Raw genomic sequence first — 25,115 nt, forward strand, 5'->3', positions numbered from 1 at the left:
CTGTCTGTGCGGAGGCTACACATTCTCCTCGTGTCTGTGTGGGTTTCCTCCCACGGTCCAAAAAGACGTGCTGGTTAGGGTGCGTTGACCCGAACGGGCACCGGTCTGTGGCCACTAGGGGATTTTCACAGTGACTTCATTGCAGTGTTAAGGTAAGCCTACTTGTGATACTGTTGAAAAAAAACTGAGGTGGAAGTGTGAGTTTGAGGAATTAACAGAGCCGGTTTCTGGCAGAAGGCAAGTTAGAAACACAGTCCTCTCCGATGAACAAACTGCCCTCAGACTCTCAAGTCAAGATAAACAGGTATTGCAGCCACAATAGCCTAGAATTGGGCAGGTAGATTTACCAGGACGATAAATGTCAATTTCCGCGGATACTGGAATCTGAAACAAAAACAGAAAATGCTGGAAAATCTGTTCCAGTCTGTTCTAGAATCGAAACATTGGCTCTATTCTCTCTCTCCACAGATACTGTCAGACCTGCTGAGATTTTGCAGCATTTTCTGTGGTTTTATTTTAAACCAGAATGTTCACTGGACACCAACAGTTAATTTCGGAGAGTTCTACTCCCTGGCATTTACAGAATTAAAGGGTGACTTGATCAAAGTTTTCAAGCTATTAAGGCAAGCGGGGAGACAGGAATAACTTCCACTGATCCTGAATCGAAAGCCAGGGGGACGGGAAATTACAAACAGTGGCACGGGTGGTTAGCGCTGCTGCCTCACGGTGCCAGGGACCCGGATTCAATTCCCAGCTTGGGTCACTGTCTGTGTGGAGTTTGCACATGCTCCTCGTGTCTGCGTGGGTTTCCTCCGAACGCTCTGGTTTTCTCCCACAGTCTAAAAGATGTGCGGGTTAGGTTGATTGGCCATGCTAAATTGACCCTAATGTCAAGGGCAGGGTAAATACGCAGGATTATGGGGATATTGCCTGGATGGGATTGTGGTCTGTGAAGACTCGATGGACCGAGTGGCCTCTTTCTGTACTGTAGGGATTCGATGATTCTAACCTGCACGTCTTTCAGACTTACGGAATGGCTGAGGGGTGAATGACCTATCTCCTGCTCCTTGTACCTTATGACATTATGATGTCCTCAACCTCCAGTGAGGTACTGAACCAGGCTTGGTAAGCTCATACGAGCTGTGTCCCCCAACACATCTCAAAGTTGACGATGCAAAAATTTGAGTGTTGTCGAAAAAAGACACACGTTGTCGAAGTTTTTCATCCTGCACTCATCAGGACTATTTGCAAGACTTGCCAAGGGAACAACAATTTATACTGCATGAGAAGAGAGCGCTGATTGGTTGGCAAGTGGTCTGATTGGTCTCCACTTTTACCTCATTGTTATTTTTGGGATCACACTTACTGGTGTAACAACTATTTTTGTTCTGTATTGCTATTAACACAGTATTATATACAATAGAATCACTCAGTACAGTAGAGGATTCTTCAGCCCATCATGTTCGATGCCTGCTTTTTAAGAGAGCTATGTGACTGGAGAAAGAGCCAAAGGCCTTTGGCCTTTTAAGTATTTAAACAATTCCCTTTGACCCTGAAGAGCATGATGTCTACCTGCAATGGTTTAGCAAAGCAACAGTTTGTAGGGTGATGGGGAACAAGAGGAGGGGAGTGAAAATAATAGGGTAGTTCTTTCAAAGAGCCAGTACAGACGTGGATGGGCCGAGTGAACATAGAACACAGAACACTACAGCACAAACAGACCCTTCGGCCCACAAGTTGCGCCGATCATATCCATACCTACCAGGCCTATCTATCACTCTATATCCCATTAAGTCCCATGTACTCATCCTGAAGTCTCTTAAAAGACCCCAGCGAGTTCGCCTCCACCACCACCGACGGCAGCCGATTCCACTCACCCACCACCCTCTGAGTGAAAAACTTACCCCTGACATCTCCTGTGTACCTGCTCCCCAGCACCTTAAACCTGTGTCCTCTCGTAGCGTCCATTTCAGCCCTGGGAAATAGCCTCCGAGAATCCACCCTATCTATTCCTCTCAACATCTTACACACCTCTACCTCTATTTTATAAACCTCTATACCTCTATCTAGAGTGACCTCCTCCTGCGCTGGGTGATCCTGGGCTTTCAAACCACTTTCTTGCCAACTGGTCTGTGATTCAGTGAAAAGCCAGCCCCCACCTTCCGCTCTTACCTCCAATTCACAGGTATCTCTGTCACTGGTTACAGTTAAATTCCCAACGTGTCCCTGGCTCTTCCCTGTGACAAGCGTTCGTATTCGGGCAATCTCTTCCGACAACTGGCCGTTCAACTCCTGCAGGAGGCGGAGAGAAATATCAGGAATGGGATGTGAATGAAGCTCTTGGTGAGAGTTGTCCGGTTCAGAGTGTTGCATCCACACGTAATCACACAGCTTCAGGGGAGTGTTCGAGCAGCTCCAACATATTCAGGGTTACCATAGTTATGTTAAGAAAGCCCACCAACTCCCCCACTTTCTCAGGAGACCAAGGAAATTCGGCATGTCCCCTACGACTCTTGCCAATTATTACAAACGTGCCAGAGAAAGTGACCTTTCCGGACACGTCACAGCTCGGTACGGCTCCTGCTCTGCCCAAGACTGCAAGAAACTACAAAAGGATTGTGAACAAAGCCCAGTCCGTCACGCAAACCGGCCTCCCATCCACAGACTCCGTCTGCACTTCCCCTCAGAGAAGCAGCCCGAATAATTAGGGACACGGGTTCGATTCCCGCCTTGGGTCACTCTATGCAGAGTCTGCATGTTCTCCCCGTGTCTGCATGGGTTTCCTCCCACAGTCCCAAAGACGTGCTGGTTAGGGTGCATTGGCCATGTTAAATTCTCCCTCAGTGTACCCGAACAATCACTAGAGTGTGGTGACTAGGGGATTTTCACAGTAACTTCATTGCAGTGTTAACATAGGCCCATTTGTGACGCTAATAAATAAACTTTAAACTAAAAGGTTTACCCCTTATCCTCAAACTCTGACCCCCTAGTTCTGGACTTCCCAATCATTGGGAACATTCTTCCTGAATCTACCCTGTCTAACCCTGTTAGAATTTTATAAGTTTCTATGAGATCCCCCCCTCACTCTTCTAAACTCCAGTGAATATAATCCTAACCGACTGAGTCTCTCCTCATGTGACAGACCTGCCATCCCAGGAATCAGCCTGGTAAACCTTCGCTGTGCTCTCTCTATAACAAGGACATCCTTCCTCAGGTAAGGAGACCAAAACTGCTCACAATACTCCAGGTGTGGCCTCACCAATGCCCTGTACAATTGCAGTGTGCACGCACCTGGAATATTGTGTGCAATTTTGGTGTCCTTACCTGCGGAAGGATGTTCTTGCTACAGAAGGTTTACACTCGGGCACAACCCCCCCACCCCCCCCAACCCCCACCCCCCCAAACCCCACGTGGGCAAAGTTGTTGACCTTTGGGCAGTTTGTGGTAAGCGCTTAAAAAGGAGTCACAACCACACAGCCGCCTGCAGGCTAGAATTAGCCACACAGCCACTCAGTGAAGTTAACCTGACACGGTGCTGTTAGGGAGGGAGACTCAGCACTCTGACACAGTAACAGTGAAGGAACAGTGGGATGTTTCCCAGGCAGGATGGTGAGTGGCTTGGAGGGGAACCTCCAGGTGGTGGTGTCCCCAGATATCTGCTCCCCTTGTCCTTCCAGACAGGAGCAGCCGGGGGTTTGAAAGGTGCTGTGCTGTTAAGGGAGTTTGACTACTCTGCAGTTGAAAGACATTTGCCTTTAATTTCTCATTTGATATATTGGTGACTATCTTATTTTAATAATTCCTAGTTCTGGTCTCTTTCACAAGTGGATCTGTGTGTCCACCCGATTAGCTTTTAATTTTCACGATCTCTATCTGGTCACCACTCAGCTCTCTCTTTGTGAGGGAGAACAGTCACAATTTATTCAGCTTTTCTGAGGACTATTGGCACAGTGGGTTAGCACTGCTGCCTCACAGCGCCAGGGTCCCAGGTTCAATTCCCAGCTTGGGTCACTGTCTGTGCAGAGTTAGCATGTTCTCCCCGTGTCTACGTGGGTCTCCTCCGGGTGCTCCGGTTTCATAGAAAAGAAAATATCTTCATAGAAATCATACAGTACAGAGAGAGGCCATTCGGCCCATCGAGTCTGCACTGACCACAATCCCACCCAGGCCCTACCCCCCATATCCCTACATATTTTACCCACTAATCCCTCTAACCTACACATCCCTGGACACTAAGGGGCAATTTCTTAGCATGGCCAATCAACCTAACCCGCACATCTTTGGACTGTGGGAGGAAACCAGAGCACCCGGAGGAAACCCACGCAGACACGGGGAGAATGTGCAGTCTCACAGACAGTGACCCGAGCCGGGAATCGAACCCAGGACCCTGAAGCTGTGAAACAGCAGTGCTAACCACTGTGCTACCGTGCTGCCCCTCCCACAGTACAAAAGATGTGCTGGTTAGGGTGTATTGGCCATGCTAAATTCTCCCTCAGTTTATCCAAACAGATGACAGAATATGGCAATGAGGGGATTTTCACAGTAACTTCATTGCAGTGTTAATTTATTTGTGACACGAATAAACAAACTTTAAAGGTCCCTGAAAGTTCAGATACATGGTTAACACATGATGAGAATTTGCCAATACAACCCTAGAACGCCTCCAGTGCAGAGGGAGGCCATTCCGCCCATCGAGCCACTGACTCTCCGAAAGAGCATCCCCCCCCCAGGCCCACTCTCCTGCCCTATCCCCATAACCGAGTGCATTTAGCATGGCCAATCCACCTAACCCACACATCTCTGAACTGTGGGAGGAAACCGGAGCACCCGGAGGAAACCCACGCAGACACGGGGAGAATGTGCAGACTCCACACAGACAGTGACCCGAGGCCGGGAATCGAATCCGGGCGCTGTGAAGCGGCAGTGCTAACCACTGTGCCACCCCAAAATATTTTTCAACATATAAATTGTCGGTATATTGGCAAATAAGAGGCATCTTTGTGGGAATTTTGTAACTCATAGCGGAAAAGTGGGGATGAACAGCGAAGTGAGGAGGTACAGGCCCCCTGACCCCGGTCAATGCTGTAGTGGGTGGAGAGGTGAGAGAGTGCCCCACCCTTGCACTGAAAGCCAGTGGTCAAAGGTTTGCTGTCTCTGAGTGGAGATGAGTCTCACAGGAAGTAAAGAGGACAGCAGGGACCTTAGTTATACTGTTATCTGAATCTTCGAGATATGACAAGCTTCCCTCCTGAGTGTGCATTATTCTAAATGTGTCCTGCCGCGGAAACACAAGGCTTTTAAATAGCAGTGACATCCTGTACTGTAAACCACGCGTTAGTGTCTCCAGTGGCTGTGGATGTTGTCTTAAAAGTCACGCGTACAACAACTTAACCTTCCCCTCAGTGCTGAACTTCCAGAGTAGTGGTACAGTGGGTTAGCACTGCTGCCTCACAGCGCCAGGGACCTGGGTTTGATTCCTGGTTTGGGTCACTGTCTGTGTGGAGTATGCACATTCTCCCCGTGTCTGCGTGGGTTTCCTCCGGGTGCTCCGGTTTCCTCCCACAGTCCGAAAGACATGCATTGGCCATGTTAAATTCTCCCTCAGTGTACCCGAACAGGCACCAGAGTGTGGTAACTAGGGGGATTTTCACAGTAACTTCATTGCAGTGTTAATGTAAGCCTACTTGTGACACTAATAAATAAATTTTAAACTAGTGGAGTCTGTCTTTTCTTTATGAGGTGTGGGCATTGCTGGTTGGCCAGCATTTATTGCCCATCCCTAGCTGCTCTTGGAGAGCAGTTAAGAGTCAACCACATAGCTGTGGTCCTGGAGTCACATGTAGGCCAGACCGGGTAAGGACGGCAGATTTCCTTCCTCCAAGGACATTAGTGAACCATATCTGTTTTTCTGACAATCGACAATGGTTTCACAGTCATCAGCAAATTCTTAATTCCAGATTTTTACTGAATTCAAATTTCCCCAGGTGCTGTGGTGGGATTTGAACCTGAGTCCCCAGTACATTGCCCTGGGCCTCTGTATTACTAGGCCAGTGACAACACCACGGTGGCACAGTGGTTGCCTCACAGCGCCAAGGACCCAGGTTCGATTTCCAGCTTGGGTCACTGTCTGTGCACAGAGTCTGCGTGTTCTCCCCGTGTCTGCGTGGGTTTCCTCCCACAGTCCAAAAGACATGCTAGTTAGGTGCATTGGCCATGCTAAATCCTCCCTCGGTGTACCCGAACAGATGGCATTTTCACAGTAACTTCCTTGCGGTGTTAATGTAAGCCTATTTGTGACACTAATAAATAAACTTTAAGAACACCACGAATACCACCACCTCCTCTTCCATTTCCTGCCGATGTATTTCTGCCCTGTAGCCTACCCAGTGCCCAGTAACACGCTGCGCGGACTTGGCACTTGGCTAATTTTTCTGTAGGCTAATGTCTTGACCGCTGTGCAGCCTAACACTGGAAGGCAGGATAAGATGTCACTGGCAGTGGGGGAGCTGTGTGATTGTCTGTTTAGGGTGTTGGGGATTCTTGGCAGTAGAATTAAGAAAAGACAAGAAAGGCAAGAAGTGAAAGTCATGCATTACCTTTCACAACCTCGCACGTCTTTTGGACTGTGGGAGGAAACCCACGCAGACACGGGGAGAACGTGCAGACTCTGCACAGACAGAGAGGTACTTTTCAAGTGTAGTCACTGGTGCAATGTCGGAAACACAGCAGCCAATTTATGGGTGGCACATTGGCGAGCAACGCCACCTCTCAGCGCCAGGGACCTGGGTCCGATTCCGGCCTCGGGTCACTGTCTATGCAGAGCCTGCACGTTCTCCCCGTGTCTGCGTGGGTTTCCTCCGGGTGCTCCAGTTTCCTCCCACAGTCCAAAAGTTAAGCTGGTTAGGGTGCATTGGACATGAAAAATTGTCCTTAGCATCGGGGGGATTAGCTGAGTAATAACATGGGTTTACTGACAGTGCAGCACTCCCTCAGTACTGACCCTCTGACAGTGCTGCACTCCCTCAGTACTGACCCTCTGACAGTGCGGCACTCCCTCAGTACTGACCCTCTGACAGTGCGGCACTCCCTCAGTACTGACCCCTCTGACAGTGCGGCACTCCCTCAGTACTGACCCCTCTGACAGTGCGGCACTCCCTCAGTACTGACCCCTCTGACAGTGCGGCACTCCCTCAGTACTGACCCCTCTGACAGTGCAGCACTCCCTCAGTACTGACCCCTCTGACAGTGCGGCACTCCCTCAGCACTGACCCTCTGACAGTGCGGCACTCCCTCAGCACTGACCCTCTGACAGTGCGGCACTCCCTCAGCACTGACCCTCTGACAGTGCAGCACTCCCTCAGTACTGACCCTCTGACAGTGCGGCACTCCCTCAGTACTGACCCTCCGACAGTGCGGCACTCCCTCAGCACTGACCCTCTGACAGTGCGGCACTCCCTCAGCACTGACCCTCTGACAGTGCGGCACTCTCTCAGTACTGACCCTCTGACAGTGCGGCACTCCCTCAGTACTGACCCTCCGACAGTGCGGCACTCCCTCAGTACTGACCCTCTGACAGTGCAGCACTCCCTCAGTACTGACCCTCTGACAGTGCGGCACTCCCTCAGCACTGACCCTCTGACAGTGCGGCACTCCCTCAGTACTGACCCTCTGACAGTGCGGCGCTCCCTCAGTACTGACCCTCTGACAGTGCGGCACTCCCTCAGTACTGACCCTCTGACAGTGCAGCACTCCCTCAGTACTGACCCTCTGACAGTGCGGCACTCCCTCAGCACTGACCCTCTGACAGTGCGGCACTCCCTCAGCACTGACCCTCTGACAGTGCGGCACTCCCTCAGTACTGACCCTCCGACAGTGCGGCACTCCCTCAGTACGTTAGGGGTGTTTAAGGAACTTTTAGATAAGCACATGAATATGCAGGAATGGAGGGATATGGAGTAAGGGCAGGCAGAAGGGATTAGTTTAATTTTACATCATGTTCAGCACAATATTGTGGGCCGAATGGCCTGTTGCTGTGCTGTTCTATATGGATCACCAGGCTTCCTGAGGCTGGGATTAGAGTGACCATTCTACACTCACCGCTGTGTATCACACCAGCCATGGCTGATGATGGGCTGAATGGCCTGTTCCCATCCCCTGTTTCCTGAAGCCCCCCCCACCGACTCCCTCAGTGTAAGGAGTCTCTGAGGGGCTCGCGTTCTGGCCTGGCCCTCGCTGAGATTGCCCCCGGTACCTGGTTCTGTCGCAGCAGTTCCTCGTTCTCCCGCTGGCTCCGAGACAGGTCCTTCTCCCTCATCTGCGTCTCCTTCATCTGGTAGTTGATCTCCAGGCATTTGCGGGAATATTGTTCCGACAGAACCTGCAGCTCTCGCTGCAACGCGTCCAGATCCTCCCTACGGGGGGAAGCAACCAATAATCAGCACAGCCCGTGACTGTCACACAGCGCACCCACCCAAAGGGCAATCCACACTCTCGACTAGATCCCCACGTGCTCTCAACTAGATCCCCCACGCTCTGGGCCAGATCCCCCCGCGCTCTCGGCTAGATCCCCCGCGATCTCGGCCAGATCCCCAGTGCTCTGGGCCAGATCCCCCGCGCTCTTGGCTAGATCCCCCACGCTCTGGGCCAGATCCCCCCGCGGTCTCGGCTAGATCCCCCGCGATCTCGGCCAGATCCCCAGTGCTCTGGGCCAGATCCACCGCACTCTCGGCCAGATCCCCCGTGCGCTCGACTAGATACCCAGTGCTCTCGGTTAGATCCCCCGCGCTCCTGACCAGATCCCCCACGCGCTCAACTAGATCCCCAGTGCTCTCGACTAGATCCCCCGCGCTCTCGGCCAGATGCCCCCACGCTCTCGGCCAGATCCCCCATGCGCTCCTGACCAGATCCCCCACGCGCTCAACTAGATCCCCAGTGCTCTCGACTAGATCCCCCGCGCTCTCGGCCAGATCCCCCCACGCTCTCGGCCAGATCCCCCGCGCTCCTGACCAGATCCCCCGCGCTCTCGACTAGATCCCCCCGCGCTCTCGGCCAGATCCCCCCGCGCTCTCGACTAGATCCCCCCGCGCTCTCGACTAGATCCCCCCGCGCTCTCGGCCAGATCCCCCCGCGCTCTCGACTAGATCCCCCGCGCTCCTGGATAGGCATCCTGTAATGTGCTGCGCCGGACATCATTATTCCCAATCCGGGATGGGAATGACTCGCGTATTCCCACATCAATCACTGCTGCTAACTGGCTGGGGTTGAGGTAGTCAGTGTGTCATTTAACTAGCCGCCAATCGCACCATTTTCCTGGAGAAATAATCAGTTTCGGTCAGAGTCCAGATTGCTGTGGTTCGGGTGGACTCTGATTGGATAAACTCTGAAGGCGAGTGACCCCCCCCCACCCTCAACTCCACCCAATGTTAGAAAAATAAACTAAACACCCACTGACACCAGCAGCTCCCTCTGCTAGTGGCAAGCCCCTTAGTAAGGGACAGACACACACAGACACACACACAGACACAGACACACACACACACACACACACGGGAGGTGATACTCACTGGTGCTGCTTCCGAAGCCTCTCCAGATCATTATTGTTGGTAATGTTCTGAGTTCTCCGCAGTCGCTCCAGCTCCTCACGATGGGCCTTCTTCACGGCTTCAATGGCTGCAACACAGAGCGGTCACCACTCAGAGTCACTGCTTTCACATTGTTACCCACAGGTCACCAGCAGAAACCGCCATGGGTTTGTGTATCCCAGAACCTTCTGGCAGCAGCTAACTACCCCCCCCCACCCACCCACCCACCACCCCTCCAACCCCCACCCCCCCCCACCCCAAACTACAGTCGTCAATGAAACCTTTCGCCAACCCATGACCCCCACCCATCAACCTTTGCCCTTACATCCTCCATGCCAACTCACCTGGTCTCTATTCATGGGCAGACCTCAGGGGCCATGCTGAGATCAAATAAAATGAAGTTCTATTTGCTTTTGGGGATGATTCTGCCAGCCCGTGTGCTGATTTAGCAGTGCAGTGGGCCGGGAGACTCAAGCAGAGGCCGTTCCACAGGCTCCCCGCTGGGCACCGCGGTCTCTACGAGACTGTGGGCGCTAGATTCCAGACGTCATCAGCTCCATGTTAGAAATTGGGGCGGGGCTGCATAATTTATTTAAATTATCATTTGCATCTAATTAGCGGGCTTGGGAGTCAACTTCCTCAGAAGCAACAACAATTGTATAAACAAGGAATGAAATGAGGGTTAAAGTCTCGAAATGAGCTGAACCAGAGCCAGGCAACGGGAATTGTGATGGGAGCGGTTGCTGGGATCATCTGTTACAGCACAGAATCAGGCCATTCGGCCCAACTGACCTATGCTGGATTTTATGGTTCACATAAGCCTTCTCCTAGGGCGCCACAGCGGTTAGCACTGCTGCCCCGCAACGCCAGGGACCCGGGTTCGATTCCCGCCTTGGGTGATACCTGCACATTCTCCCCGTGTCTGCATGGGTTTCCTTTGGATGCTCCAGTTTCCTCCCACACTCCAAAGATGTGCAAGTTAGGTGGATTGGCCTTGCTAAATTGACCTTTAGTGCCCCAAGCTGTGTAGGTTAGGTGAATTGGCCACAGTAAATGCATAGAGTTGTGGGAATAGGGCAGAGGGGTTAGCCTTGCAGAAAGCCAGTGCAGGCTCGATGGGCTGAATGGCCTCTTTCTGCACAGTAGGGATTCTACGGTTTGTAAATTTTATTTCCTGGGAAAGAGAAAGCTGAAGGGTGGCTTAATACCATCCCAAGTTTCAAAGCAATTGGAGCAGGAGGAGCCCCTCAAATCTCCTCCACCATTCAGTGAGGCAATGAATGGTCAGAATTGAACCGGGGACCCTGGCGCTGTGAGGCAGCAGTGCGAACCACTGTGCCACCGTGGTCCTTTATCAAATGCCTTCTGGATGTCTGTGTACGCCACGTCAATGTCGTTACCCTCATCAACCCTCTCTGTTGCCTCATCGAAAAATCTGAACAGCGTTGTGAATTCCCTGCGCAGTGAAGCAGTTGAGGCTGTCGCACCGAATGTTTTTAAGGCAAAGAGAGATAAATTTCTAAAGGAATTAAGGGTTACGGTGAGCGGGCGGGTAAGTGGAGCTGAGTCCATGAAAAGATCAGCCATGATCTTATTGAATGGGCGGGAAGGCTCGAGGGGGCAGATGGCCAACTCCTGCTCCTGGTTCTTGCGTATTAGCTAAAAGATAATTGAACAAGTCCGTGCTGGTTCTCACTAATAATTCCCAGTTGTCCGAGTTACAGTGACCTGTGGCCCAGATGATCGTGTTTTTTTAACGTTTTATCTCTCCACACGTCGGTCAAATCCTCCAAAGTCAATTTTGTCAAGGATTTCCCTTTCTGAAAACCGTGAGGTGGAAACGAAAAGAGGAAACTGTGGACGGTGTTTAAGTTTGGGAATCGGCTGAATCCGCTCCTCATGACAAGGGGGTAATCAGACACTCGGGAAAACTTTCCCCAGGGAATCCATCGAATTGGAAAGCAGCTTCACTGAGGATTCCCAACACCCCGATCTCCTCCAATCATCACATCCGTCACAGGCAGCAGGCCGGGCGCAGAGACTGCACTCTCACCTTGACCCTCTCACAGAGACAGCACTCTCACCCTGACCCTCTCACAGAGACAGCACTCTCACCCTGGCCCTCTCACAGAGACAGCACTCTCACCTTGACCCTCTCTCAGAGACAGCACTCTCACCCCGACCCTCTCACAGAGACAGCACTCTCACCCTGACCCTCTCTCAGAGACAGCACTCTCACCCTGGCCCTCTCACAGAGACAGCACTCTCACCCCGACCCTCTCACAGAGACAGCACTCTCACCCTGGCCCTCTCACAGAGACAGCACTCTCACTCTGGCCCTCTCACAGAGACAGCACTCTCACCCTGGCCCTCTCACAGAGACAGCACTCTCACCCTGGCCCTCTCACAGAGACAGCACTCTCACCCCGACCCTCTCACAGAGACTGCACTCTCACCCTGACCCTCTCATAGAGGCAGCACTCTCACCCTGGCCCTCTCACAGAGACAGCACTCTCACCCTGGCCAGACTCACGGAGACAGCACTCTCACCCTGGCCCTCTCACAGAGACAGCACTCTCACCTTGACCCTCTCACAGAGACAGCAGTCTCACCTTGATCAGACTCACAGAGACAGCACTCTCACCTTGACCCTCTCACAGAGACAGCACTCTCACCTTGGCTGGACTCACAGAGACAGCACTCTCACCCTGGCCCTCTCACAGAGACAGCACTCTCACCTTGGCTGGACTCACAGAGACATTCAACAGGTAAATCCTTCCCTGGAGAGGGTCCAGAGGAGCATCACCAGAATGATCCCGGGAGTGAAAGGCTTGACGTATGAGGAGTGTTTGAGGACTCGGGGTCTGTACTCGGTGGAGTTTAGAAGGATGAGATCGGTGGGGGGGAAATCTCATTGAAACTTACAGGATACTGAAAGATCTGGGTAGACTGGACACAGGGGAAGATGTTTCCATTATTAGGACAGATTAGGATCCGAGGGCACAGCTTCAGGTTGAACCGCGATGAGGAAGAGTTTATTCAGCCAGAGGGTGGAGAATCTGTGGAATTCACTGCCACAGAATGCTGTGGAGGCCGGGTCAACGAGTGTACGACAGAGACAGGTAGGTTCTTGATTGGTAAGGGGATCTAAGGTTACGGGGAAAAGGTGGGAGAATGGAGCTCAGAAACTTAAGCAGCCATGACTGAGTGGCCTAATTCTGCTTCTGTATCTTATGGTGTCCCCCCGACACCCTCCCACCTCCCCCCCACCCCCCCTCCCCACCGCGAGATAACTTTCCAGGAATGTGTCTCCGGGTAGGTTACTGCAGCCTAAAGTACAAGATCAGAGGTGTCTCCCTCCAGCCGCGAATGCAGTGGGTTTTCATTCTGAAATACCGAGCTCTTACCGGAGATGGTGGCATCCGTTTCCTCTGACAATAGTCGCTCTTTATCTTGTTGGAGTTTCTCCAGCTCCCGTTTGTGCTGCCTCTGAAGCTCCTCCATGGCTTTCCGATGGGATTCCTCCATCTCCATGAAGCTACGCTCGCAGGTTTCCTGGAAGGGGGGGGTGGGGGGGGTGAGGATTGAACATTTTACGGGGCTCGGGTTGGTGATTAGAACAACCTGAAAACTCACGGACGAGAGAGAGAAAGAGAGGAGAACGGACCCCAGGATTCAAACCACAAACGGCAGAGACCAGGCTCCGATTCCCTTGCGTTGAAGGTGTTTAAGGAGGTTGAATGAGTTGATGGGGTGGATAGAAAGAAACTACTCCCCCTGCTGTGGGGTGAGGGTGGGGATGGGGTGGGGTGGGGGTGGACGGGCGGGGGGGGGGAACGTTCAGAATAGGGGGCACGACTTTCAAATTATAGAGTCCTACAGCACAGAAGGAGACCATTCAGCCCATCGAGCCTGCACTGATTCTGTGATGGAGCACCTTACCCAGGCCCTACCCCTGTAGCCTCACACATTTAGCACGGCCAATCCACCTAACCCGCACATCTTTGGACCTCGGGAGGAAACCGGAGCACCCGGAGGAAACCCACGCAGACATGGGGAGAACATGCAGACTCCACACAGACAGTGACCCGAGGCTGGAATTGAACCCGTGCCCCTGGCGCTGTGAGGCAGCAGCACTAACCACTGTGCCACCCCAAGTACTGGGTGCAGGGATGATGTTCCCCTGGCCAGGGTGGGTGGGGTTCTAGAACGAGGCTGGGGGGGGGGGGGGGGGGGGGGTCACAGTCTCAGGATACGGGCTAAGGGTTGGACAGGGTGGACACTGAGACATTGTCTCATTGGTCGGAGAAGCTAAAACACGGTGGGGGGTGGGGGGCATGGTCTCAGGTTAAGGATCTGAGTGTATCGGACTGGGATGAAGGGAAATGTCTTCACACAGAGGGTGGTGAGTGTGTGGACATCTCTCCCGCAGAATGCTGCGGAGGCCAAATCATTGGAATGTATTTAAGGAAATTTTTGGGGACTAGAGGTGTCAGGGGGATGGGGAGAGACAGGAGATAGAGGCTCAGGCACCATCATACTGAGTGGTGGGGCAGACTCAAAGGGCCAAAAGGCCTCCTCCTGCTCCTATATCCCACATTTCTATAAGGCCTGATCTGAACACATTGCAGGACACGACTGAGGGGCCGAATGGTCTTCTCCTGCTCGTATATTCCATGTTTCTATGAGGCATGATCTGATCTGATGGGCTGAATGGCTTCCTCCGGTTCTGATGAAACATTCCACATGCCTCCCCTCTGGGGCTAGTGGGTGCTCAGGGTGGTGTACAGCACCGAGACAGAACGGAGAGGGAATAATACAATAACAACTTACAGTTACATAGCACCTTTAATAATGTCATTAAACACTCCAATAGACAACACACGATCCAATAACACTGAGCAAGACAAGGAGATATTGGGTCAGGTGAGCAATACTAAAGAGCTTCGAGTGGTCTCTTCCAGGAAGGTGAAGAAGAGGCGGGTGGGGGCCGAGGATGGAGGCCGAGGAGGGGTGCTGAGGGGAGGGGCCGAGAGGAGGGGCGAGGGGAGGGAGATGTGAGGGGTGGGGCAGTGGAGTGGAGGGGAGGGATAGAGGGGGTGAAGGGAGCTGGGGCGTAGGCAGCTGAAGGCATGGGCAGCAATGGTGGATCGGGGAAGGTCAACAGGCTGGAGTTGGAGAGCCAGGTGAGAACCATCAGTGAGAATGGGGGGAGTTACAACATGAGCAGCAGGTACTGACAGCCTCAAGTTTAGGGAAGGACGGATGTGGGAGAGCAGCCGGGAGCGCGTTGGAATAAAGCGCGGCAGGATGGAAACCTTCTGCTCACTGTGGGGGTGCTGGCTTTTTCCTCAGGGGGCTCAGCGGGGTCATGGGGGCCCGGCGGGGGTCAGGAAGGCCCGGCGGGGTCAGGGGGGCGCCCGGCGGGGTCAGGGGGTGCCCGGCGGGGTCAGGGGGGCGCCCGGCGGGGTCAGGGGGGCGCCCGGCGGGGTCAGGGGGGCGCCCGGCGGGGTCAGGGGGGGCCCGGCGGGGTCAGGGGGGTCAGCACCCAGAGTCGGGGCCTAGCAGTTTATGACGGCGAGGAGGCAGGCACACGGCCTTCAGTGTAGGGTGCGTTCCCTACCTGAGAGATGAAGCCTTTCGGGACCTGTGTTCGGACACTCTCGGTGGAGTTGTGTTGACCCTGGAGTCGGTTGCTGTGCTCCTGAAAAGATTCCAGCTCTCTCCTGGCCTCTTCCAGCTGTGTGTTCAGGGAGGAGATCTGCAAACCCAGGAGAGGAAAACGCTGTACAATCCTTCGCAAACTCCTCGTACAGTATCACCAAATCTGAAGCTCCTTTATGAGCGACGAGCAACGTGGTTTTGTAAAGGGAAGGTCATGTCTCACAGACTTGCACAGAAACTAGAAGCAGGAGTAGGCCACTCGGCCCTTCAAGCCTGCTTTGCCTTGATCACAGGTTATCACTGAATTCAATATCCTGATTCCTCCCCTTGCTCCCAAATCCCTTTAGCCCCAAGAGCGATATCTAATTTCATCTTGAAATCAGACAACGTTTTGGCCTCAACTACTTTCTGTGGGAGTGAATTCCACACATTCCCCACCCTCTGGCTGCAGAAATCTCTCCTCACCTCAGTTCTACCCCTTATCCTCAAACTCTGACCCCTAGTTCTGGACTCCCCCACCACCAGGAATATTCTTTCTGAATCTACCCTGTCTAACCCTGTTAGAATTTTATAAGTTTCTATGAGATCCCCCCTCTCACTCTTCTAAACTCCAGTGACTATAATCCTAACCAACTTAGTCTCTCCTCATGTGACAGACCTGCCATCCCAGGAATCAGCCTGGTAAACCTTCGCTGTACTCCCTCTATAGCAAGGACATCCTTCCTCAGATAAGGAGACCAAAACTGCTCACAATACTCCAGGTGTGGCCTCACCAACGCCCTGTACAATTGCAGCAAAACATCCCTATCCCGATACTCAAATCCTCTCGCTATGAAGGCCAACATACCATTTCCCTTCTTTACCGCCTGCTGTATCTGCGCACTTACTTTCAGTGACTGATACACAAGGACTCCAGGGTCTTGCTAAGTATCCACCTCTCTCAATTTACACCCATTCAAATAATAATCTGTTTTCCTATTATTGCTCCCAAAGTGGATAACCTCACATTTATCCGCATTATACTGCATCTGCCATGAAGATGCCCACTCACTCAGCCTGTCCAAATCACACTGAAGCATCTCTGCATCCCCCTCACAGCTCACCCTCCCACCCAACTCTGTATCATCTGCAAATTTGGAGATAATACATTCAGTTTTCTCTTCCAAATCATTAATATATAATGTGAACAGTTGGGGTCCCAGCACAGATCACTGAGGAACCCCATTAGCCAGTTACTGCCAATCAGAAAGAGACCCATTTATGCCAACTCTTTGCTTCCTATCTGCTATCCAGCTTTCTATCCATCTCAAGACATTACCCGCAATCCCATGTACTTTAACTTTACATAGTAGCCTGAAAGGACACAACAGAAGACACATAAGTGTAAGAGTGGTCACCGAGAAGCTACTGTGTTGCTAAAGGAGGCCATTTGGCCCACTGAGTCTTGACCAACCACAATCCCACCCAAGGCCTGATCCCCATAACCCGTTACATTTACCCAGCCTAGTCCCCCTGACACTAAGGGGTAATTTAGCGTGGCCAATCCACCTAAGCTGCACATCTTTAGACTGTGGGAGGAAACCGGGGCACCCAGAGGAAACCCACGCAGACACAGCGAGAATGTGCAAACTCCACACAGGCAGTGACCCAAGGCTGGGAATCGAACCTGGGTCCTTGGCACTGTGAGGCAGCAGTGCTAACCAGTGTGCCACTTGTGCTGCTCCGAAACACACATCCACCCCAGACAGGACTCGAATCCACAACCTCTGGCTCAGGAGGCCAATGCCTTATCCACCAGGCCCTATTTGAATTCTCCCTATTGACTCTCTCCCTACAGACGAGAGGAAGATTTCCTTTACTGGCCCCAAGGGTCTGGGTTTGAGAAGGGGCGTCACCTCTCAGTGGGTGGCCAACCAACTGGATTCAGAGAGTCACAGCCTCCAGACCAACTGCAGAGCAGATAATCCCCGGTAACACTGCCAGGGAGAGTACAGAGGGCGTGCTACACTATTGGGAGTACCAAGATCTCATCTTCCCCCTTGGGTGAACATAGTCTTCTAGTCTGAAGGAGAGAAGGGGAGTTTGCCCCAGTGATCTGGCCAGATGTGTGGCCCTCACCCAATATCAGAAACAGGAGCAACACGGTGATTAGCTCTGCTGCCTCACAGCGCCAGGGACCCGGGTTTGATTCTGGCCTCGGATGGCTGTGTGCAGTTTGCACGTTCTCCCAGTGACTATCGGATGCTCTGGTTTCCTCCCACAGTCCAAAAGATGTGTTAGGTCAGATTGGCCATGCTAAATTGATCCTAGTGTCAGGGGGATTAACAGGGTAAATATAGAACATAGAACATAGAACAGTACAACACAGTGCAGGCCCTTCGGCCCTCGATGCTGTGCTGAGCTGTGTCCAAACCCAAGATCAAGCCATCCCACTCTTTATCATTCCGGTGTGCTCCATGTGCCTATCCAATAACCGCCTGAAAGTTCCTAAAGTGTCCGACTCCACTATCACAGCAGGCAGTGCATTCCACACCCCAACCACTCTCTGAGTGAAAAAAATATGTGGGCTAATGGGAATAGGGCCTGGGTGGGTAGACTCGATGGGTCGAATAGCCTCCTTCTGCACTGTAGGGATTCTATGATTCAGCTCAAAGGGGCTCCACCGTGCTGTGCAGGTAGTGGGAGTGCTACCAAAGTACTTGGAGTTACTGAACCCGGTGGACTGAGAATCTCTCCACGGCAGGGAAAATCACTCATGCTGGAAGAACTGAGCTTATCCCTGTGCACTCTTAGTTCCTGTCTTGTAAGTTACTATAATTAACAATTCAAATGCAAATGTAGGGAGCTGGCTGCCCTACATTCCAACAGTGACTGCATTTTATTGGTGGTGGAGGCCTTGAGAGGTGCTATATAAATGCAGGCCTTTCTATTTAGGCCAGCCCTTCTGAAGGCTAAAGCTTGAAGAACAGAAGTCTCTCCAATCTGAACCCTCTCTTACTGAGCTATCCGAGCACTGACCGGGTCTGGGGAAGGGGGGGGTCAGTCTGATGGATCCCTCCCTCCCGACAGCGCAATGAAGAGGGGAAGGAGCTCCCACGCTGTACAAAACAGCCAGTCGGAAACCAAACCATCAACACCAAGCTGCCTTTATATCTCACCTTCAGCTTCCTAAAACACTCAAGCTGCTCCACAGAAGGGTTAGCAAACACTCGACGGGCCGAATGGCACTGTAGGTATTCTGTTCTATTCTATGAAACACAGAATCACCAGACCAGGTGAACAATAGTTTGGCCACAGCAATAAGGATCGCCCCAGAGGAGCAGAAAGATGGAGGGAAGGGAGCGGGACTTAATTCACCAGCTTCTAGTCGGTCACTGTCACACCAGCACTGACCTCTGACACCTCACCTGTGCAAGGTGAGATTATCAAGAGGCTGTGGGACGGGAAGGGGGCGAATATCATCGAATCCCTACAGAGCAGAAGGAGGCCATTCGGCCCAACGAGCCTGTACCGACAACAATCCCACCTATCCCCGTAACCCCAAGTATTTAACCCCCTAATCCGCCCCCCCCACCGATACCAAGGGGCCATGTACCACAGCCAATCGACCTAACCCACACGTCTTTGGACTGAGGGAGGAAACCCACGCAGACACAGGGAGAATGTGCAAACTCCACGCGACAGTGATCTGAAGCCGGAATCGAACCTGGGTCCCTGGCACTGTGAGGCAGCAGTGCTAACCACTGTGCCACTCCACATCTGATGTGAAAACAGCATTTGAAAAATGGCACAGTGGGGACATAGGTTTAAGGTGAGTGGGGAAAAGTTTAGAGGAGATGTGCGAGGCAAGTTTTTTTACACAGAGGGTGGTGAGTGTCTGGAAGGTGCTGCCCAGGGAGGGGGTGGGAGCAGGTACAATAGAGGCATTTAAGGGACAACTAGATAAATACATGAATAGGGTGGGAATGGAAGGATACGGACTCTGAGTGCGTACGGTTTTAGTTTAGGCACTAAATGTCCCTTAATGTCAACAAAATGAAGGATTGTTATCACCAACTTCATGAAGGAGACAGAACATGCCTGTGTCTACATCAATGGGGATGAAGTAGAAAGGACCGAGAGCTTCAAGTTTTTAGGTGTCCAGGTCACCAACAACCTGTCCTGGTCCCCCGGGCTGACACTAAGAAAGCCCCACCAACGCCTCTACTTTCTCAGGAGACTAAGGAAATTTGGCATGTCAGCTACGACTCTCACCAACTCTTACAGATGCACCATAGAAAGCATTCTTTCTGGTTGTATCACAGCTTGGTCTGGGTTCCTGCTCTGACCAACACCACAAGGAACTACAAAAAGTCATGAATATAGCCCAATCCATCACGCAAACCAGCCTCCCATCCATTGACTCTGTCTACACTTCCCGCTGTCTCGGCAAAGCAGCCAGCATAATCAAGGGCCCCACACACCCCGGATATTCTCTCTTCCACCTTCTTCCTTTGGGAAAAAGATACAAAAGTCTGAGGTCCCGTACCGACCGACTCGAACAGCTTCTTCCCTGCTGCTGTCAGACTTTTGAATGGACCTACCTCGCATTAAGTTGATCTTTCTCTGCACCCTCGCTGTGACTGTAACACTACATTCTGCACTCTCTCCCTTCCCTTCTCTATGAACGGTATGCTTTGTCTGTACAGTACGCAAGAAACAATACTTTTTCGCTGTACGTGACAATAATAAATCAAATCAAATGATTGGTGCAGACTTGGAGGGGCCAAGGGGCCTGTTCCTGTGCTGGACTGGTTGATTATCTGCAGGGTTGAACTGGAGAAGGGAGGGAGGGCTGACGCTGGCAGGGCGAGGAGGGGCTTGTCTTTGAGCTGTACATTCTGCGCTCCCCCCCCCCGCTCCCTCACACACCAACCCGGACAAAGCCAATCGTTACCTCCTTCTTCAGTCGCTCGGTGGCCCACGATGTCCCACTGTCGCTCCCGCTGGGATTGGGAGACCGCGAGCACACGATGGGGACCTGCTTGTAATCCCGCAGCGGGATCCGCTCCAGCTCCTGCCACTTCCCCTCGATGTCCTTGCTGAGGGGCTCGGGGAGTTGGAGGGACGCGGGGGCCCAGGCCGTCTCCGTCCTGGAGGGCGACTCGTTGAGGTTGGTGGACTCGAACCAGCGGCTGCGCTCGGCGATGCGCTGGGCCTGCTCGCGCTGCAGCTCCTCGGCCTTGGCAGCCTCCTGCCCCCCCCGCGGCGGCTGGACCGGCTCCAGCTCCACCGTCTCGCACGGCAGCAGACGCTGCTCATGGCCGTCTCCCCGGCGGCTGCTCCGCTGCCCCTCTGCCCGCGTCTTGTCTGCGGCAGCAGCTTCCTGTCTCACCGCGTTCCGTCGGGCTATCGTGTCACGGAAGGTATTTTCCTTGTTACTGTCTGTTAAACTAGAATGCAGAAAATCATTGGGATTAATAGAGACCAATCACCACAAAGCCTTCTGAAAACAACAACAACCTGCATTTGTAAAGTGCCGTACGCATAGAATCTCACAGAATGCCAAGGAGGCGGCCATTTGGCCCATCAAGGCTGCACCAACAACAATCTCACCCAGGCCCTATCCCCGTAACCCTACACATTTACCGTGGATAATTCACCGAACCTATTTCATAGTAACTTCATTGCAGTGTCAATGTAAGCTTTACTTGTGACTAATATTAAACTTTACTTTAACACATCGCGGGGCATTAAGGGGCAATTAAGCACAGCCAATCCACCCCAACCTGCACATCTTTGGACTGTGGGAGGAAACCAGAGCACCCGGAGGAAACCCACACAGACACGGGGAGAACGTGCAGACTCTGCACAGTCACCCGAGGCCGTTATTGAACCCGGGTCCCTGACACTATGAGGCAGCAGTGCTAACCACTGTGCCACCATGCCACCCATCACCATGAGGTCCTTTACTTGTGCCACAGGGTATTTGTGATGAGATTTGGTCAGGTGTTTGTTTGGTTAAGGTGCTTAATTTACAGTCTGTGGCAGGGAAAGACCATGGAACCTTTAATTAAGGATGAAATGGATATGTATTTAGAACATAGAACATAGAACACTACAGCACAAACAGGCCCTTCGGCCCACAGGTCACGCCGATCATATCCCTACCTACTAGGCTTACCTATAACCCTCAATCCTATTGTCCCATGTACTCATCCAGAAGTCTCTTAAAAGACCCTAACGAGTTCACCTCCACCACCACCGACGGCAGCCGATTCCACTCACCCACCACCCTCTGAGTGAAAAACTTACCCCTGACATCTCCTGTGTACCTGCTCCCCAGCACCTTAAACCTGTGTCCTCTTGTAGCGACCAATTCAGCCCTGGGAAAAAGCCTCTGAGAATCCACCCTATCTATATCTCTCAACATCTTATACACCTCTATCAGGTCACCTCTCACCCTTCGTCTCTCCAGGGAGAAAAGACCGAGCTCCCTCAACCTATCTTCATAAGGCATGCCTCCCAATCCAGGCAACATCCTTGTAAATCTCCTCTGCACCCTCTCAATAGCTTCCACATCTTTCTTGTAATGAGGCGACCAGAACTGAGCACAGTACTCCAAGTGGGGTCTGATTATTTAGATAAAAAAAACAAGTCATTGCCAATTTCATGGGGAATAATTGTGCTCAACACACTTCCTAGACGAGGCTTTTTAATTCATTGATAGGACATGGGCATCGCTGGCTCGGCCAGCATTTATTGCCCATCCCTAGTTGCCCAAGGACAGTTGAGAGTCAACCACATTGCTGCGGCTCTGGAATCACATGTAGGCCAGACCGGGTAAGGATGGCAGATTTCCTTCCCTAAAGGACATTAGTGAACCAGATGGGTTTTTCCAACAATCAACAATGGTTTCATGGGTCATCAGAAGGCTCTTAACTCCAAATTTGTTTTTTATTGATTCCAATTCCACCATCTGCCGTGGTGGGATTTGAAGCCGGGTACCCCAGGACATTAGCTGAGTTTCTGGATTAATAGTCTAGTGATAATGCCACTCGGCCATCGCCTCCCCAAGTACAGTGGATAGAAGAATCTCTGAGGATGTAGAGGAACGGTGATCTGCAACTAGGGGAGGACAGTAAACTGGATTAAAAGCTGCCCAGAAGGAGCAATGCAGAGTGTGCGATAGCTGAAGGCCCATGTCCAGGGCAGGTTAACGTGGGCAGCGATGCCTCACAGAGCTCAATTCATAGAATCATAGAAACCCCACGCTGCAGAATGAGGCCATCCAGACCACCGAGCCTGCATCGACCACAATCCCGCCCCAGGCCCTACAAACCCACACATTTCGGAACACTAACGGGCAATTTAGTACGGCTAATTAATCTAACCTGCACATCTTTGGAACGTGGGAGGAAACCGGAGCACCCGGAGGAAACCCACACAGACACGGGGAGAACGCGCAGACTCCACACAGCCAGTGACCCTATGCCGGAATCGAACCCGGGTCCCTGGCGCTGTGAGGCAGCAGTGCCAACCCACTGTGCCACCCTGTGTTCTGAGGCTACTTCACTGAGTATTCGGATATAGGTCGGGAGGGAGGGAGGGAGGGGTGTTTAAAACTTGTAGATAAGACAAAAATAGCAGATATGGTAAATTCTTGTGAAATGCTGAGGCAGCTGTCGGGACATGCTGGTTAGATAATTGCTGCAAATGTAGCAGATGGAATTCAGCGTCAATAGTGAAAGGAGATAATCATAGAATCCCTACAGTACAGGAGGAGGCCATTCGGCCCATCGAGCCTGCACCGTCAACCCTTTACTCCACATAGTTAACTTGCAATTCCCCCCAAACCTAGAGGCAATTTAGCACGGCCAACGCACCCTAACCAGCACGTCTTTCGGACTGTGGGAGGAAACCGGAGCACCTGGAGGAAACCCAGACAGACACGGGGAGAATGTGCAGATTTCCGCACAGACAGTGACCCAAGCTGGGAATTGAACCTGGGTCCCCGGCGCCGTGAGGCAGCAGTGCTAACCACCGTGCCGCCAATCTGTGGACTTTATAAAGAAAACAGTAAGTATTCTCAGAATGGAAGCCTGCCCAGTGCTGTGGAAGTGTAGAGGGGATTTCAAGGGGTCTGGTTCACAGGGCATTAAAAGGCAGCACCTCAGGATGATAAAGTTATCAGGGAGCTAAATTAATTCCCTTCTCTTTATTCATTCACAGCACGTGAGCATCGCTGGCTGGCCACCACTTACTGTCCATTCCTAATTGAGGTGGTGGTGGTGAGCTGCCCTCTCCAAATGCTGCAGTCCATGTGGTATAGGTACACCCACTGTGCTGTTAGGGAGGGGGTTTCAGAGTGGCACAGTGGGTTAGCACTGCTGCCTCTCAGCACCAGGGACCTGGGTTCGACTCCCGGCCTCGGGTCACTGTCTGTGTGGAGTCTGCACATTCTCCCCGTGTCTGTGTGGGTTTCCTCCGGGTGCTCTGGTTTCCTCCCACAGTCGGAAAGATGTGCAGGTTAGGTGGATTGGCTGTGCTAAATTGCCCCTTAGTGTCAGGGAACTAGCTAAGGTGAGTGCATGGGGTTATGGGGATAGGGCCTGGGTGGGATTGTGATCGGTGCAGACTCGATGGGCTGAATGGCCTCCTTCTACACCATAAGGGTTCTATGATTTTGTCCCAGTGACAGTGGAGGAATGTCCGATGTATATTTCCGAGTCAGAATACTGACTGGCCTGGAGGGGAACTTGCTGGTGGTGGTGCTCCCGTGTATCTGCTGCCCCTGTCCTTCTAGGTGGTAGAGGTGACGGGTTTGGAAGGTGCTATCGAATGGATCTTGGACAGATGTTGCAGTCCAGGACAGAGACAAAGAGAAATTTCTTCACCCAGAGAGTGGTCAGCTTGTGGAATTCATTACCACAGAGAGTAGTTGAGGCCAAACCGTTGTAGATTTTCAAGACGTGGTGAAGTATTGCACTGGGGATGAAAGGGTATGGGAGGGAGATGGGATCAAGCTATTGAGTTGGATAATCATAATGAATGGCGGAGTGCGTTCAAAGGGCTGAATGGCCTCCTCCTGCTCCTATTTTCCTTGTTTTCCTGTTTCTATGCATCTTGTGGAAGTTACACACTGCTGCCACTTTGCATCAGTAGTGGGGGGAATGAATGGGGTGCTCATCAGATGGGGCTACTTTGTCCTGGATGGTGTTGAGCCTCACGAGTGTTGTTGGAGCCACCCAGGAAAGAGGACAATATTCCATCACACTCCTGACTTGCGTTTTGTCGATGGTGGACAGGCTTCGGGGAGTCAGCAGGTGAGTTACTCTCCGCAGAATCCCCAGCCTCTGTAGTCACAGCATTTATCTGGTTATTGGGAGAGGTTTAAATGTCAACAAAGATTGACAAAGAAGTTGATAAAGAAGGGTAGGAGAAACTATGAAGCTGGGCTAGCGCTTAATATAAAAAAGGATAGCAAGAGTTTTTATAAGTATATAAAAAGGAAGAGGCTGGCTAGGGTGAACGTTGGTCCCTTAGAGGATGAGAAGGGGGACTTAGTGGTAGGGGATGGGGATATGGCGGAGGTCTTGAATAACTTTTTTGTTTCGGTCTTCACGGAGGAGGACGTGAATAATTTGCCGGATGTTAGAGATGGAAAGATGGTAGGACTGGAGGGTCTCGATGACATTACTGTTACTAGAGAGGTGGTGCTCGACAGACTGGAGGGGCTGATTGTGGACAAGTCCCCAGGACCGGATGGAATGCATCCGAGGGTCCTGAAAGAAATGGCGGAGGTGATAGTGGATGCCTTGGTGGTTATTTTCCAGACATCGCTGGATTCCGGGGAAGTGCCGGGAGATTGGAAAACGGCTAACGTTACGC

The 25,115-nt window shown here is 52.1% G+C and overlaps 1 protein-coding gene across 1 annotated transcript in view; it reads right to left on the bottom strand.

Moving 5' to 3' along the window:
* Positions 1-361: 361 nt before the first annotated feature.
* LOC145339718 (TRIO and F-actin-binding protein-like) overlaps positions 362-25,115 on the bottom strand; it is a 54,920-nt gene continuing 30,166 nt past the window's right edge. Inside the window, exons 7-13 of the mRNA XM_080184238.1 lie at positions 20,182-20,677; positions 15,205-15,342; positions 12,989-13,136; positions 9,564-9,669; positions 8,252-8,411; positions 2,061-2,292; positions 362-384 (exon numbers count right to left, since the gene is read on the bottom strand). Coding sequence (XP_080040364.1) covers positions 362-384; positions 2,061-2,292; positions 8,252-8,411; positions 9,564-9,669; positions 12,989-13,136; positions 15,205-15,342; positions 20,182-20,677 — 1,303 coding nt within the window. The remainder of the gene's footprint in view (positions 385-2,060; positions 2,293-8,251; positions 8,412-9,563; positions 9,670-12,988; positions 13,137-15,204; positions 15,343-20,181; positions 20,678-25,115) is intronic.

The sequence above is a fragment of the Carcharhinus amblyrhynchos genome, unplaced genomic scaffold (genome assembly GCF_965287045.1).
Source record: "Carcharhinus amblyrhynchos unplaced genomic scaffold, sCarAmb.v2.hapA scaffold_629, whole genome shotgun sequence".
Classification (NCBI taxonomy): domain Eukaryota; kingdom Metazoa; phylum Chordata; class Chondrichthyes; order Carcharhiniformes; family Carcharhinidae; genus Carcharhinus; species Carcharhinus amblyrhynchos.